The following is an 18033-nucleotide window of genomic DNA, read 5'->3' as shown; positions in this document are numbered from 1 at the left end:
CAAATTCTGTAATGAAACTTTGCCTTTCTTTCTGCAGCTAAATGTGATGAGTAGTGCTAGCATTTAAATTGCTGTTGACCATGTGTGTGCCCAATATGAAAGACCGGGAAATAAGCACTGGGACATCACATGGAAAGCTGCAGGCATTGCACTGTTTCCACTAGGTCTGTTTATTGACAGCAAATTGAAGTCCATAGGATTTTTGTTAAGCTCTCATGTGATCTTTGACATGTTCGGCCATTTACTTTATATAACAAGTGGAACAAACTCTGTTTTTTTCAATACTAACATGATAAATGCCTTGGAAATACCTACCAGAAAAAGAGTTAGCAGTAAACCTGTTTATTTTATCTGTCCATCAGAAGCTCTTAACTCAGTAACAGTAGGTGGTCCTCATTAGAAGACATTGTCTGGCTATTTTGTTATCTTTCATGATAACGAGTTCCAGGCAATTATGTGCATTACTGGAAAAAAAAAAAAAAAAAGGGAGATTGAATACCTTGGTTTCAATTCCAGAAACACCATTCCTTTGACTGATAAGTTGATTTAGGTTTATTTAATGTCATCTTTCTTCTCCGTCTAAGAAACTATTCCCAACTATTCCATTCTGAATCCAGATCTTTGTGAGGTTATACCATTCACAGTACATTGACTATATGAATGTTTCATACTACTTTACTGCCATTAAAAGGGGCTTCATTCTTCCATTGTGAGTTTTGTCTGAATAAATTTCTTATTCGAGAGCATACAGCACTTGTAGAGAGATGCCGACAAGCAGTCTGGAGAGATCACTTTTGTACTTGCTGATAAAGGCTCTTTCAGCTGCCTTTGTGCGGAACAGCTGTGACATCTAATGACTAGTTAGATCTGTCCTCGGTGAGTATGCTGTGTGGATATTCCAGAGGATATATCCCTGTACTCTCCTCTCTGTATTTAATAGGAGTCATCTCAGCTGAGTCAGAAGGCAGCCAAAGGATGGTGGTTAGCTCATCCCACGATGGAACCAGCATTTGTTCCAGTGCTTTTGTTCTGCTATCAAAGGCTGCTGTGTTTTCTGCTTAGTGAGCTAAAGTATTGAAAATTCACTTTTGATGGCTCAAAAGCAGATTATTAAATTTGCTTTAATGTAAAATGTGTACAGCAAATGGAATCAAGAGAAAGCAGTAGAATTTGTAACACTGTTCGGAGCAAAAGTATCTTTGAAATCTCTATGAGACCATATATTTTCATTTTGCTCTTTATTCACTCAGAACAAAGAGGCTAGATTAATTAATTGCTGATAGGAAAAGACAGGGGGTTTCATTAAAAATTATCGCAAGAAGTTGGTCATTTAAGAGGGTTTATTTCTAGATCCCTATTTTTGTCGCAGAGACTCCTATTAAAGACCATGGGAATGACTTAGTGGGAGTTTTGGAACGACAACAAGAGCTGGGTAACTAGGTGCTTCTGAAACTCCCCCTGCCAGTTCCTGTGATGAGAGAATAGAGCATCTCAAGGCAGAGCTTTAGATGCTGGTATTTACTGTGTTCTGTCTCAGGCGGGTGCCTCCTGGCCAAGTGGGGCCAGCAGTTTAGGCAGGGTGCTTGCCGGGCTGCTGAGCAAAGCACTGAGTTCCTAGCATACAGAGCACTGTGTGCTCAGAATGAAAAGGGGGTCTCAGACAGCAGATTTTGCACTGAGGCTGGTCAGAGCTTTTTGTCAATATAACACCCATCTTATATCGATCATAAGAGCCCTATTAAAAATTAAGTAGTGTGAAAAGCTTTTTTCTGTTTGTTATAGGAAATCAAGGATGTTTTCTGGCCAGGAATAGAAACAGAATTCAAGCTATATTGATAAATAAATGAGATTCTGTTTGAATGTATTTTTCTCTTGGAAACTGAATGTGAATTTGAATATTTGTTTTCTTTCTTTTCTTGTAACTAATCTGCTCTCATTTGACTCCATGCTTCCTTTTAAATTTCCTCTCAAGGTATGCACTCTTCCTGTTTACTTCCATCTGACCTTGTTTTGGTAATTGTGTCATAATTCTGTTATATCAAGGCTTTCTTACTTCTCTCATTTGTTAACAGTCTAATTCACTTTAAAATGATGTCGTGCAATGTATTGATTTATTGAAGTAATTTGGAAAATGGCACGTTGGGATAAAACATTAGTTGCTTGTTTTTAAATTACAACACTGCACACTTGGACCGGTATGCCTTCATCACAAAAAGTGGTGCTGGTATTAAAAGCTGCGATTGATTTTTCTGTAATTGTTATCTGAGTAACGGAAAAACATTTCTATGGTTCACAGTACAAAACAAACAAGTATTCTCTTATTGCCAGCCTGGTGGTTATGTACTAACCCTTTTTCTCCCTCATCCCTCCACACCAGCCCCTGCAGTGGGTATAAGGAGTCTTCATATCAGCAGATGGACTGGGGGGAACGGGGGTGCTTTCGGAAAAGGAGGCTGCCAGGCCATGTTCAACTGTGCTCTTGTTCTTTGAGTCTTTGTCTGTCTGTCTGTCTTTCCTTCGGAGTCAGATTTGTAGTTTGTTTTGTTTTCCTTTTGCTGCATCCTGTGCTTGACACCAATTACAGCAACGGTCACCCAAGGCGCTTGTTAGCAGCAACTGTTCTATCTTCCTTTCTGTGCTCATTGGAAGTTCTGTGGGAGAAAGAGCTCTGCAATGACATCCAGTTTTCTTTCAAGTGACGTCAACTCTTCTGAGAACTGCTCTGGTCCTCACCTAGCAAGACCACTCTCTTGCATGTAGGACCTTGAGGAACTATCTTTTTCAAGGTACCCAGCCATGCCCTCCTGCCCTGCCTCTCAGTTGTTCTCTGTATTTTGTCCTGTATCTGTCTGCTTGCTTTATGCAGGTTGCAACATCTTGGGGGCAAGATATTTTTACCTTCATCTATGTTATAATGCACTGTATGAACATGCAGCTCTACACAGACATTTTGTTGTTACAGCAGTGTGGGGCTGCGGGTACAGTGGTTTGGAAAATGCTTCCCTTCCTGCACATCTTCACCCCAGCAATGCATCTGTGCTTCAAGCAGAAGGGGCGGTTCCTGATGCAAGTATGACATTTCCTAAGGGAAACCACAGGGAGGATGCATACATGCTTTTTTTTTTAACTGATAGTTCCGTTAAATTTGTCTAAATACCCTGTCAAGTCTTTTCTTCATCTTCCTCTTTCAAGACCAAAAAAAAAAAGCAAAAGGGCCACGGGAACCTGGAGATGCCAGATAAACCTGGTCTTGCTGTGTGTAAGTGGATGCTTCATCTCCTTAGTCTGGCTCTGAAACTGCCAACGTGCTGCAAGGAGGAAAAATTCAAGTCTTTTTCATCTTGAACCTGGAAATTACGTAGTGAAAGAGTGAGCAAAAGAGGGATAAATTTTACCTGGTAGAGCCATCTGAAAGCAATATACTGCGTTCTAGTTAGGCGTCTCAGGCCCTCCATGCTCGTGGGAGACAGATGGGCACCTTCAGATCTATCCCACACTATAGCAAGTGAGATAAATCTCATTCCAAGGGTGTCTGTCTTCTCTCTGTCTCTGTCTTGGCTTCAAAGGAAGCCTTACTCAATGAGATCAGCAGGCACTGCTGTGTGGATGGCTCAAATTAAGTTTTAGCTTATATGAGAGTTTGGTTTGTTGTGTGGGGTATCCAGTTTTATGAAACAGCCAAAGCAAGCCCCTAGCTGGCCAGAAAGGGCCTTTACCATCTCTAAAATCACAGAAGATTGCTCTCTTGATACATTCCATGAATGTATACTGAGGTAGAGAGATTCTTTATCTTACTGCATTATTCTGGATTTGTATTTCTGGAATTTCCCTTTGCAATCATTCAGTAGCCTTGTGTTAGTTAGCACTGCTGCAGCATGGCCCCAGCTTGGAACCTGAAAGCCTTTCATCCTCCCAGGAGCCCTTGGACAGACCGGGAAACCTCCTGTGCTTGGCAGAGATCCATCAGGCATGGTCCTGCCCTGAGGAACTGCATGCAGGCTGGAGCAGCAGCCATTTCTCACAGTGTTCTCACCTCACAAGTCATTGATCCTGATGGACAAAGGGGTGATGCTTCACTCCTTAGGCTTCCTTAAGCCTTGTGACCTCCTGAACCCTGCACGTTGGTACGGACCTGCCATGGGCTAGCAAGCAGAGCAGGCTGTAACCCACAGGTCCAGCCCAAAGCTGCCCTTCCAGGAGGAACTGCTGTTCAGTTCCTGGGAAGAAGGGAGTGGAGAACCACTTTCTTTTGCCTCGTAGTTTGTTTCTCCACGTTCCTCTAACCTATTCCAGACTGCTCTCTCTGTTTTTATTGTGTTGGAAATATTTTTCTTTGGTGTGTTCTTTTAATGTTGGATGGATTTTTTCTTTTTTTTTTTTTTTCTTTTTTTCCTTTATTTCTTATTAATTTAATGGGATTTTTTCATGGTTCAGGCAATGTCAGGCTCTGGCCAAGACTAGGCAGTTTACCAGCTCACCTCCCTCAAGTGGGCAGGTTGGGGCCAAGCACCAGACTTTTTCTTTTTTCCTGTCTCCATCTGTTGGTAGGACAACTTGTACCCACTGTCTGGGGGTGGCACTGAGGGGCTGGAAGGAAACAAACAAACAGGTAAGAGTTTTCTTGTTTTCTATTTCTTCCCTTCACAATAATTGAGAACTGCAGCACACAGGTTCTGTGGATTTGATATATTTGGGATTGAATCTTCTGTCTTTGGTATCAGTAAAGAATAAAAGGGAAACATAAGAAATAGCTTTGTCAGCTCCTGAAACATTTCCTGGTCAATGTGTTGTGTTTGAAGAATGTACATAGCAATGAATTCCCACTGTGTTCACTACAAAGATCTTTTGAGGTTGATGCTCAATTGCTTTACACAGTCTAGATCTCCTGACCAGTATGCATTTTGTAATTGTATATTAATACATACGGGTTTTTTAAGTCTTTATGTTATTTTTATTAAAAAAAAAAAAAAAACACAAAAGCCCACAAACATTATTTTTCTACTTCCTCCTACATTGCTCTGCTAGTTATGGAGCTGAAACTTGTCTTGAAACAGTGGATTTTAGGCGTGCAAATGTTAATTAACATAAAACAAACCAGCTTATTTCCTCATTTAAATATTTAGATTCAGTCTTTAATTCCTGCTAGAATATGATGAGAAAATGATACTGGATCACTTGTATTTTATTCATTTGGATGCTTACTCACGTCTTCTTGCAGTTCACTGCATTTTACACTTTAAGAGTCAATACAGTAAAAGGTATTTTCTTCCTCAAAGCTGGTCAGTATCCAAAGAGCCAGCAATGCTGTGGTGTCACAGCAGGTGAATCCAGCCAGAGGGAAAGGCTGGCCTAGCAGAGAAGATGAAAGTCTTCTGGCTGAGGAAGTCAGGAGGGCTTACTCCTCCCCAGTTCTCCAGATGGAGTGGGCTCAGAGGAACCAGTTTCTTTGTCCTTGTTTTCAGTAACAGGCTGAGGAGTGTGTAGCTAGGTAAGAGCAGGTACATGCCTATGTCTCTCCCAAGGAAGGCTTCGGGAGCTAGCTGTCAGCACATCTCTTCACAGATGCCCGGAGGATCAGGACTACAGGATTGTGCATGTGAATTTCTGTTCTACACCAAAAACAAATGAATAAATCAAGGGATGTATCTGAAGAAATTTGATGATGTGTGTTTTTCCATAGATCTCTCTCAGGGCGAATTGTTGGAGGAGTCTGGTGGTTCTTCACTCTCATCATTATCTCTTCCTACACTGCTAATCTTGCTGCCTTCCTTACGGTGGAAAGGATGGTGTCTCCCATAGAGAGCGCAGAGGATCTGGCTAAACAAACCGAGATAGCCTATGGCACTTTGGATTCAGGCTCAACCAAAGAATTCTTTAGAGTAAGTTGCATGCTTTAAAGCAATTCTCTTATATCTCCATTAGAGATTTTCTAAACTGTAATTCCCCATACACGGGGGCCTGGTATTCAGTCATTTGTTTCTCCCTGTCTGTAACAGCTGTTCTGATGAAGGCTGCTTTGTGCAATCAGGGTATGCCTGAGTGCAATATCAAAAGTCATTTTATCAAAAACTGGTAGTTTTGCTCAACCTGAAACATCTCAAGATGGAAAACCTGAGCTCTGCTTTTGCGGAAAACCAGATTTTAACACCAGTTTCTGAGCCTCAATGTGATGAGCAATAGATAGTTTGCACAATATTTAGCAAAGAAAACTTGGAGAAGTGAACGTCTTGACCTACTTGTTCTGTTTGCCCAGCTGGCAGCCGTTAATGGCATCCAGCAGTGGTGTTTACTTGCCAGAATGAGCAGGGGGTGGAAGCTCGTGTTGCCATTTCTGTGTGCACTGATGGCTGCAGTTGCTGTGGCTGCCTCTTCATTGCTCACGTGTGTGACTGGGGCTGCATCAGCCAGGATAGAGGGAAACTTTTGTATCCCAGCACACAATCATGTGTTCACGTGGTTCACAGAAATGCTGCATTTGCAGTATTTGGGAAGGGAAGAGGGCAGGGAAAGATGTACATTTATTTAAGATCATCCTTTCTTTTTTCACTTGCCAAACCACAAGCTGAACTGCAGAGGGGGGTCATTAAAATGTCTAAATATGACCTCAGACTGCCTTTTTTTTTTTTCTTTTTCCCCCTGTATCAGAAAATGTTATGACCTGAAAAGCTCTTTATTTCTGGCCTTTCCAAGGGTGAATGAAATACTCAGCCCTTGCAGGAAGCTCCTGGCTCTCTCTCAGCAGTGCCAATCAAATGCCATTCAGGGCAACAATTCTTTGTATAGAAAAGTGGTCAGTGCTGCAGGATTAATTACTACCTATCACACATACTGGTCAGGTGCAAGTGTGAGGGAAAAGGGAGAAATAAAACCTTGCTGCTGTAGACTAGTTAAATATGATGGCCCCTTGAATTTACTTAAGATTTTGAAAATTTAGGCTTCATGCTCAAAAGACAATCGCAAGTAGAAGCTGAGATGTTGTAAGATGAATATCTCTATCATGGATAAAAGACTGCACACACACATGCATGGGTGTATAAATCTGATGCAAAAAGCTAGCAGTGAATACAAAGCTATTTTATGAAGTTTTTGTACTCTGCCTTAGATGTAATGTCTCTATATAAAGATGAGTACTTGCTAGTTTTTACTTAGCAGTGGTGGGGGATGTATTAACAACAGCTTCTCTTTGTATTAAAATCCTACATGATTAACACTGATCTTCCTAAATGTGAAATCAGTGTGTAAAATTTTGTATTCTGTTTAATTATCAGACTGAGGTGCTATTATCTGTGTGGCAAAAATGAGCTGAGTGGATCTGTCACAAAAGGTGGCACAACTTTACTGGAAATACTGGTGCTATTCACAGCCACTGTAGTGTTCTTAGGGGAAAAAACCCCTTCCTTTGAGTATCTCTTTACTGTTAATTCTAAAAGAGTTACTGTATGGAGATCTTTCTTCATTTAGTTATTAGTTTGACATAACATGGCAGTCCCTTCTCACTGTGCAATCAAAGTAATGAGTGTTTCTTGTGAAAATCTACAAAGTCTAGTGAATGTATGAATGCTTTGTCGTGCTGTTAACAGTCTCAGGCTGAGCCATGACTCTGCTGGTGCTTGAAGAAAACAGGCCTCTGAGGGAGGATAATCTGTCAGGAGTCAGTGGCTCCACTGGGTGCAGGGCAATGGGATGGGAAGGCAGGGAGATGATCTGCAGTGCCGATGGAGTGGGATGTGATGCCACTCAGTGGGATCCAGGTGGGCCTGAATGGGCCCTGAGAGGTGCTTGTCTCTTCTTGGTATTCTCAAGGCACGCAACATAATTTTCGCTGAATTATCTTTTTGCAGAGTAATTAATTTGAATAGAGCCATGCGGTCACAAAACTGTCATAACTAGAGTCTTCTTCAGCTGATGTGAGAAGGACAAAAAAATTGCTTTGTGTATGTTCACATAAATACTTCACCTTTATCAGCTACCTAATAAGGTGGCAATGATAGCTGAAACTTGAAATAGCTCTTAGAGCATGTGGGTTTCTGAACATCTGCTGCCTAGAGGCTGCCCTTCTCCCAGTAAGCTTTTCTCTCACCACTGCTGGAGCATCAGTACGAGTGACAGTTTGAGCCCCAAAGAGCCATGGGTTCTCCTGGATTTGGTGTAATGCTTATTTTCCTTCAGAGGTGTCCCTAACCACAGCAGGGGTTGGATGATCTTTAAGGTTCCTTCCAACCCAAACTATTCTGTGAATCTAAGATCCCATAAAGAGGCTTCTATGGCTTTCTCTCTTCACAGAGTCATGAAGCTAAGATATTTCTCAAAGATACCAATCATATATTGATCTTAATGGCTGCTGCTGACCAGTGAAAGGTGCCAGTTGGCCACAGCAAGAAAAAATCTGTAGCTTACAGCCAGATATAACATTGCTGTTTCAAGCATGCACGATGAATGCTGTTGGCATGACATTACTCTCTCAGTTAAAACAATCAAGCATATTTTTGGTAACATTTTCACAGCAGTCACTGTTCACTCTCCTCAGTCATTGCTGACTCTCTGTATCAGGATATTTGTCCTTGCAGTCTATCTAAGAACCAAATGAGCCTTCCTATATTTTTATGGTTGTTTCTTGATTCTGCTCAGAAACATTTTATGTTTTGCACTGATTAGTTTATAAAGGCAGTTAAACGGCAATCAATAGATTACATCAATTCCATTTTGGCTTTCAAAGGGCATTCATCCATGCTGGAGAGGAGAAAAACCTCTCTTTAAACATTTATTCACATACAGTCTCACATTAAGGGCTCCAAAATGCCTCTTTTTCCTTCCTGCAAACCAGTAAAGGACAATACTAGAAAATAGTAACAGACAGTGATGTTGCAACTTCTAAGGGTATATCTGATAGAATTAACATCTTCTAATACATTCAATTAAAACTTCAGCATATCTGGGCAGCTCATCCAATCAGTATAACATCATTTAATCCAAATACAGCACTCAGTCTAAGTCTAATGCCACAGTCGAATAGGTTTTGGACCTCCAATGTGCGTACATTCTAAAGGTGTGACCTTTACAACCAATTAGAATTCTTACGTAAGCTTGGCTGTATTTAAACTACTGAAGAAATGAGTGAACATGTTTCTAGACATTTGGAAATAGGAACTGATCATCAGTTTATTGTGGTTTCTTCTAATTGATAGCAGATACCTGTATTAAGAGGCTTTTGAGAGACTTCTCCGTGATTCATTATAAAGCATGTGCTTGGTCATTCAACAAAGGCAGCTGACCAGCTAGTTTGCTTTACTGGATACCTGACATTTCTGAAAGTGTCCTTGAGGTTTATCTAACGTGACAAGACTTCAAAGGATGAAATATTGAGATAGGTAGTATTTTGCAAGATCTTGCATTACGTCTTTCTCCTTTTTGTGGGAAATTGAAGGCAACTCATATCATACCATTAATCACTCTTAACTAAAATTAGAGAAGAAAGGAGGCCTCAAAGTATTCCTCTTTTATTTTAGAACTCTCTATTTTCCTCGACAGTGATTTCAAGGTTGTCTGTGACAAAACAACTCTGTTGCCCGACAGCTCCCCAGTGCCTCAGCTGAAATGACTTGCTGCTCTCAAGTCAGTTCCTAATTTTTTTCCCCTGGCAATGGCATCAATTATCAGGGCTGTTCGGAGCTCCAGCAGAAAGGCCAGAGATCCTTCGGATATGATGGTTCCTGCTGTTACAGCTGCTTACTCCTACCTGGCACTGATGTTCATTAGTATGGGATAGAGACTGACACCGGCATTGCTCCTGCTGTCGATAAAGACAAGACTTCAGACTCAGTGCCTGGAGAATTCAAACAGGCTGACAGCCTTCAAACACAGCTTGGATATTTCAGATAATATTTTTAGATTTTTTTATTATTATTATTATTATTTGCAATATTTTATGAAATTCACAGCTGAAGTTAAACTATCCATTACTTCAGGACATCCAGGAGCAACAGTTGACTTGAGGACATCAAAAAGTTTATATAAGCTTTCCTTATGCCTCCTGTGGGAATGCTTCATTTCTCATTGCATTTGGATAACCTCAGTAGTATTTTTCTCTAAATTGATGTTGTGCTAGAAAGCAGTACTGTTCTTTTACTCTTTGCAGGAGCACTCAGTGCTTGAAGTTCATTTTCAGCAGTTTTCTCTGAAAGTGATTCTTTCCAATTCAGGCTCAGATCTCAGACCTTTCTGGACTTCACACATACGTAAAAATATGATACCACGTATTTTTAAGACATCGAATGACATATTGAGGGTGGCCCTATGGTGGTCCTCATTCTTTCACTCCCTGGTTACTTCTGGGAAAAGTAATGACACCTGTATGTTCTGAAGCACTAGTGTATTGCACACCAGTTAAGGTAAAGAGCTCATTGCTTTCCTCTGATAAATCTGTGGGAAGACAAGAAGTAAGGGAAATAAATGCTATCAGCAAGTAGTTAAGAAGAAGACTTGAATTACAAACCAATAGCTGCTGTGTGATTCTTATGCATTCTCTGCAATCAAATGATATTGAGACCATCATTAGAGCCTGTTAAAACCACCATTGTGAACTCTGTACCTGCAGTGCAAAGGGTTTCATCTGTAGTTAAACTCCTTGATTTTTAATTTAAAATTGTGTTTTGCTAGAGAAGATGAAGGACTTGTTTCCAGCACAGCATTCATACAAATGTTTTTCTTTTGCCTTCGGGTAAAACTATGATTAGCAGTTTTAAGCCTTCAGTGTTCTTGGCATCGAGCAAAACAACGCGGTGATCATAACAAATGCCTGACAAAAATATTGAAGTGTGGTTGTGTTTATGGACTTTAAAGAACAGAACATCACAGAAAAGTGATAGCTTCAAAGATGAGCTGTGAAGATCTTTGATACATAACGTGGCAGCAATTAATCAGAAAAAATACTGTGTTTTAACTACTTCTCAAAACAGAAATATGAAAAGCTTATTCACCCATATATTCTCTCTCCCTTCCCTATTTGACGTAGGTGAGTGTGCACAGATGCTGAGAGACGCTTGCACGTCTGCAGAGATCACCAGCTCTCCATTGCACAGTGATGCACAGTCTGCTTGTAGGTTTTTTTCTCTTAATTTGTTGGGTCTCCCTTCTGCCGCATGGCTTACAGGCAGTTTTAAGGATTGCAGGAAATCAAATGTGACATAATTACACAAGAAATGGGTTCCCATGAAGTGATCTAATGTCTTTAAGTCTATGGATTGAAAGGGAAAATGTATCCTTATGGGAAGTAAAATTAGCAGCTCATCCATCACCTACTCCTTGGCAAGGAAGTGCTTGTATGGAAGTGGGGCTGAGGTGCCTGAACCATTTCACTGACTTCAGCAGACAAGCCAGGATTCAGCGGAGCTCTCAACAAACACTTAATAACAAATATTTGAATAAATCTCTCCTTATCTTCAGTAACAGATGGCATTTGCCTACCAGGTCTACTTGTGCTCATTGTTGAGTCTTTCCAGCTTGTGTGCATTTCTGTACCACTCAAAAATGAGTTTCTCTAAGTCCAGGGTTGCAGAGTGCATTGTGCAGAGGAGCTGTGACCTGGAGCACGGCAGCAGGCATGGAGCATGGCCCTGGTGAGGCTCTGAATGCAGCCAGCAGCGGGTTAACTCACAGCCATGCCTGCACCAAAGGAGCAAGCAGAGAGCGCCTGGGGGAAAATCACTTGCTGTTTGAACGTTCTGCTTCTTGGAGAACAGCTATATGGTAATGCTAATGACATTGCTCCAGACACTGAGAACCCAGGATTTTCAAGTCTCTCCTACTTTATGTAATGTGACTGTGTCACATTAATATGTGCTTGTTGGGGATTCATTTAAAATACATGGGTGCTGATAAATTACTCACAGCGCTGCTGCCGTTGCTTTTGCGTAATTAGAATATACATCGAGGTTTAGAAACTCTAATGATGTGAATATGAAACATCTCCTCTTACAGTCCGCTGGGGTTTCTCCATCATTGCCTGTATGTTGGCCCATTCTGACTGAAGCTGAAAACTCATTAGGCCTGACAGCACTCGGATACTGTGCTAGAAACGCTGCTGTTAATTTATTGAGGGCTGAACCCAGAGCAGGGCTGGGCTGCTCGGTTGCACAGACGAGAGGAGCCTGCTCCATGCACTGCGTCTGGAAGGATGCTCCTCTGCCTGATGTCATTCTGCCCTCTGTGTGTGTTGCCTCCTGCTCCCCAGGCAGTCAGACAGACAGACAGACGGCCATGCTGGTGCTGCCCAGCCTCACTCTCTGCCTGCTCACTGGGCATGGCTCTGCCCATGAATTACAGCAGGATTTACAAAGACAGCTTGTCTACTGGAGAAGACTTTCATTTTAATTTTCCAATCAGTATTGCGACATGGAGGAATGGATGGCAGCAGTAAAGTGAGGAGATGAATCTAGGCGTAGTCTGTGGCTCAATATTGTGCCAGGAAAGGATGTTTTAAATCTTGATTTACATTCTGCTCCCCAGACTGACGTGTCAGCAAAGCCTCATTACGGCCAGAACAGCAATTTGCTCATCTGTATGGCTGAGCAGTGCTCACCTGAAGCAGCTGCAGCACGCGATCTGCTCACTGCCACAGCCAGGAACCCCCCTGCCCGCTCCCTGCCAGCTCCCCCTGCTCAGTGTGGGTCAGAGCCTGCTGACAGCTCACAGCCCTCTACCCTGTCAGGCCCTGACAGAGGCTGGCTGAACCTTCCCTTAATGAATGAATCCTAGAAGGAAATGGGAAACGAGGGCCTGGAAGTCCTTTGAGCTTCATTCATCTCAATTGGGAAAGGAGAATTAGATTTCTAAGCAGAAGTTATACCTTCATTAATTTTGGTAGCAAACCAGCATGACAATGTCTCTCATTCCAAAACCCATTCCTTTGTACTTAGATGCATACATGCATCTAATTCTTGCGAATATACAGACCAGTTGACAGTCTTTGGCCTTGCTTATTGGCAGCACCCCACTGTTCATACTCTGTGGACAGGATTTGGCAGTTTAGGGGCTGGGCTTGCTGAAAGTGAAGCGCCCTGTTCTTGCTCACAGCATCTGACCTACTTTCTTCTGCCCAGAATGTAATAAAAACAAGAGGCTCTTGTAATGATGGGATTGATTTTTCTGTCCATATAGGTAAGTAAATTGCTGGCATCACAAGTTATCTGTGGCTAAAAGCTGTGACATTGATCTGTTAGGCTGTGCCCTATGACCTTCAGTAAGTGACATCCCTGCCTTCCCGTATGCAGCTGGAAAGGGAACTAATGTCCCTTAGGCCTTCTCTGAGACCTATTTTTTCCTTCTTAGTGAAAAGCTTTGAAATCTCAGGCAGAGGCACCTCAGTAACAAGGTTTGTCATGTTTGTATTCCTGATGTGGCAGCGCGAGGCCAGCCTCCATGTGCTCCAGAGCTGCCCTGTGGCCAAGGGCACCAACCACTGCTGTGCTCCCTCCCCAGGCAGCTGTGGTTGCTCTGTGTCACGTTTGTGGGGAGCAGAAAGCGCTCATCTCTACTTGTCCTAAAGCCCAAGGCAGGAGTAGCCATGCTTTGTCACAGCGGGAGCAGCTGCCCAAAATGGATGGATCTCACGGTGCTCCCAAGGCAGGCAGTGGAGCGGTAGCAGGGCAGTCGGCTGGTCCTTTTTCACTCCTGCTGAGTCACTTGCTTCTTAATGGTTCATAAGCTGCTGGATTCATTAGCTGCTGTAAAAGAGCTAATTGCGCACATGGAAGAAAAGCAATGAATGATGATAATGAAGCTAAGGTTCATGCTTAACTACCTAAGTTCCTATCAGTGAGGTGTGCATATATCTAAAGGCAGCGTGTATTATTCAGATTAAAGATCTGTGCTGTTTGTAGTATGGACCTTTGTGTTTTGTGTCAGCAACGTCTGCCTGATTTAGGGCTATAAATTTCCCTTGTTAAAGAGCTATAAAGAGCTGGTGAAGTAGAAGAGCGTGTGCTGCGACAGGTCCCTGTCTCACATCTGCTGCACGTTGACATTGCGTTTACCGCATAGCGGTGCATAGTGGGCTACACCAAAGTGTATGAACTCTGCACAGCCTGGGCACGACTCCGAGCCAATGTCAGCTGTAACTGGCATCCTTCTGGGTCTTCTTCCTCTCCCATCCGCCTGCACCGTTTGTTAGAATGGCGGCTGATTATGCAACGTTCTCCCGCTTCTCACAGCACAGCTCTCGTGGCTTTAGATTTCTTAATCTCTTAGTTTTGAAGACTTTTAGTTTTAAAGAAGCGTAACATCAGTATAATCTAAAATGTTAAAACATGTAGACTGAAAAAAATGAGAATATGCAATTAATTTTAAATATAAAATTGATGTAGGTGAATTTGGCTTATGACTGGATTATCACCAAAAATCACTCATGAATAAACTTTGAGCTTGACTGGTGGGAAATAATTTGCCAGTGCCTGTCAGAAGAAACAGAAGTCCATTTTGATCATTTTAATGAAATACTCCACTGAGGCGCATTTTGAAAAAGGTCTGAGGGTAGCAGAGAAGGTGACAGAGAGGGAAAAGCCTTCAGGAATGGGCAGAGATCATCCCCATGACATACTTTAGCTATAGAGGAAAAGCACTGTTTCTTTCAAACATAACAGCTTTGTGACACTCAGTGGCGGAGGAGCTGACACAGTGTCACTTTTAGTAGAAGTGTGAGACAGGCGTCTGTTCTGGGGGGAAGGTGATGTGGTCAATGGGAGAAGCTTCTGTCACAAAGAGATTTTTCAGAGTTAAATTTAACCAGTGTCACATAACCATCTGAGAGGTGTTGGATTTTGCAATATTAGGCAGTTTGAACATGGCAACGAGCAACCAAGGCTCAGTGCTGCAGGGCTGGGCTGTTGGAGCTGGGTGGCTGGAAGCAGCCAGCAGGTAGATCTGCTGCCTTCCTGCATGCACATGATGGCAGTCTGGGCCACTTTGGCCTTTCATTGAGGTGCTGGAGCCAAACACATGCACAAGGGGGGAAAACTGGAAGGCTCTGCAGGACACTGCGTCTTGCAGAGGGATGCAGTGTTGTTGACAAAGCAGGGCCACTCTATTTATATCTGCAGTAAGGCTCTAATCATGAAAGGACTCTTTAATGTGTCCCAAGGCCCAGATGAAACACTGAAAATGTTGCTTTTAAGGAAAAAATGGTAATAATATCCCCTTGAAATCCCAAGGAAATGTGTGTGACGGACTTCTTGAGAGCAGTATCAAAGAAATGAAAGAAGAGTTAGAGTGTGCAGGGAGTTATTGCAGTTAGTGGCTTTGAATTGGCTTACATCTTCGCTTTTAAGCTTATTTTTTTTCCTAAATATCTCTTTTAAAGTAACATTTAATGAGAAGGAAAATGTTTTGCTGCCACTGAACCTTACCAACAGTGCAGTTTTGTCCAACCTTACCTCTCTTGGGAGCATAAATCCTTTGCATGCCAGGCACCTCTGCTGCCAGCCCCTCTAGTGGGTAACATTTACAGGGGATTCTGATATGGTTGATTGGTTGCTTTTTTGGGGGGGCAGTTGGAAATTAGTCAACCATTTACTCAAAATGCCATCTTTTATTTCATCACATCGTGTATTTGACTACCTTTAGCTAACTGGTCTTTTTTTTTCAGTGGAGAAGGTGCAAAATAGGGTCCCCTGGGTGGGCAACACCTGGAAGGTTTCTCAAATGCCAGCCCAGGCCTCAGGCTGCACAGAGCAGCTCTGGCGCTGTGGGATGCAGTGGTGCCACTGCCCCATCGCCACTCATGGGACCTTGACCACAGCACCCACCCTGCCTCTGGTCCTCCAAAACCTCTGTGGCTGATGCATTTTTTTTAACTATTCCCACTCAGTGTTGGCATTACTGGTTTATGTTTTTATCTGCTTACACTAGGTTAATTTGCTAATAACAGGATATTGTGAAAATCCCCAAATGGCAGAAGAAGATGTGGGCAATGATGATCATATAGAAACATAATTATTTTTATTAACCAGATCATTCACAAGAGTGAGGGAGCAATTTATAAAGCTTAGTTTATCTGTTAAATTTTAAAAGAAATCTGTAATCTCAAATGTTTTAATTGTGGAATTTTGTTTTCTGAATGATGGATGATTTGTTCCCCTTTGCCCTTGGAGCTTTGTTCGGACCATTTGCAGCTCCGACTGCGCTGCTGGCACTCATCAGATAACTGTTATTATTAACAATGCACAGATGTATTGGCAATTGCTTTTAGTAGTCAGGCCAGCTGGAAAGAGTATGAAAGAACTTATTAAAGACATATTCCGGTGTGGGTTAGAAGATGAAAAGGAAAAGAAATTATGGTTTATCTGTGTAATTAAAGGCACGCTTTGCAGAGGAAAACAAGCAGAAGCGTACTTAGCATATGCACTGTTTTTGAAGGCAAACCACTTTATCTGAATGAGATAGAGAGTGAGAAGCAGGAAAGCCACATTTTTACCTTCCTTTTGTCCTTTAGATGCCCGTTGCAAATACAAATGGGCAGGTGCGTTTGTATTATTTATGTTAAAAGAAGATTAAGGTTGTAAGGACAAGCACCTTGAAAGTAGGACACAGCAGAATTAACACTGCTTATGCAGTCCCTGTGTTGGCCAAGCAATCCGTTTCTATTACATTTCTGCGTGAGCAAATTGCATGAGCGGAGTGGGCAGGCCTGGCCGTGGTGAGCCCTGTGCCAGGGGCTGCCACCAGCTCTTCTCCTCACACAGCTGCACACCGTTGCCCATAGGGTGCCAGGGAGGTGACAGCCACCACTTGTGGGCAGCTCTCAGAGCCCCACAAGGACTCCCTTCCCATGCTGCACAAGTGCCCAGCATCCCTTGTGCTCCTGTGCGGCCAACCTTGGTCCTGGAGGTATTCACCTCAAAGACCTCAGGCTTGCTTCTCGCACCCACCCTGCCTGCTAGCTCGTAATGAAGCCACATTGCATTGCTGTCGCTCTGATTTCCCATTGTTGATGGTGCTGCTTTTAATTGGTTTGCATTTTTCAGCTCATCAGGAAGGATAATTAAAATAAAATCCTGCCCTCGGTGTTCCTCGCACTCCATCATAGCAATGCTAGCTGGTGTTTTAGTCTGAGGAACGGCGACGGCAGGATTTACTTCCCGTGAAATGTTTGCGGGCTGGTTGTTAAGCATTGCATTATTCAAAACACATTAAATTGGTCTGAATGAGAAGGAAACGTGTCTCAATCATCAAACTGATGGACATTAATGGTCTTCTGCCACAAGTTTGTTAAATTTGAGATAGATTTAGCTACTGCGTGCTTCAGTCCTGTTCTGCAAGGAAGGCTGTGGACAGGAAACTGGCAAGGAGTAGGAGGCATAAATTCAAGATAACCACAGCCCGGGCTGAAAGCCTTATATAAATCCTTGGAATTTCAGACTTCAGAGCAATACAGTAAGCGTTACTGCCTTCTATTGACCAAGCAGGAAAGTTTAACTGGCAGTGCCAGATAGCAATGCTTAAGAGTCTTGAGGTGGCTTTAACATCTGAGGGTGGTTTAAATCCCTCTGGAGGGGATGAGGATGAAGGAAGCAATACATTTCTCCGCTTTTCCAGCTTCACAAAGCCTGTGTGCTGAGCTGGAGGCTGTCAGCATTGGCTCAGTCTCAAAACCAGGAAACCTGAAAAAACAGAGGTAATACGTACATGACACACAAGCAGTTAACTAGAAATTTTCTCAGCTCATTCCTAACATTTGTATTTGTGATCTTTTAGGGGAATGTGAAACTGAATTTGAAAAGTTTGATTATTAAGAAGGGGTTTTTTGATTGCTCTCATTTGAGCATCATCATAAGGTCTGCTTCATATACTGTATTATGAACTTTCCACTGCTGTTGTGAAAAGCAGGCTTGTGCCTTGCTGGGAATTTTCAGTAAGCAAGTGTTGGCATTTCCTAAGTCTGAGCGAGCCCAAAACCCAGTGCTGAGGATTCGTGTGCGAAGGAAAGGTTTTCTTTGCCAACACTGTCCATGCTGGTTCAAGCAGCCTCCCTTTGGCTGGCAG

At 42.5% G+C, this 18033-nt stretch overlaps 1 protein-coding gene across 16 annotated transcripts in view; it reads left to right on the top strand.

The window, feature by feature from the left end:
• Positions 1 to 18033, top strand: part of GRIA3 (glutamate ionotropic receptor AMPA type subunit 3) — a 542807-nt gene that overhangs the window by 508758 nt on the left and 16016 nt on the right. For all 16 annotated transcript variants that reach the window (XR_014884948.1, XM_085230480.1, XM_085230478.1 and 13 more), the window contains one exon: positions 5681 to 5879. Coding sequence is in view for 15 of the 16 variants with exons in the window: in XM_085230480.1 (XP_085086606.1) it covers positions 5681 to 5879 (199 nt within the window). In the remaining variant the exon portion in view is untranslated. The remainder of the gene's footprint in view (positions 1 to 5680; positions 5880 to 18033) is intronic.

Source organism: Meleagris gallopavo, chromosome 9, assembly GCF_905368555.1.
Source record: "Meleagris gallopavo chromosome 9, MGAL_WU_HG_1.1, whole genome shotgun sequence".
NCBI classification, from domain to species: domain Eukaryota; kingdom Metazoa; phylum Chordata; class Aves; order Galliformes; family Phasianidae; genus Meleagris; species Meleagris gallopavo.
Note: the sequence above shows the minus strand (reverse complement) of the source record. Positions and strands in the feature narration are given on the sequence as shown.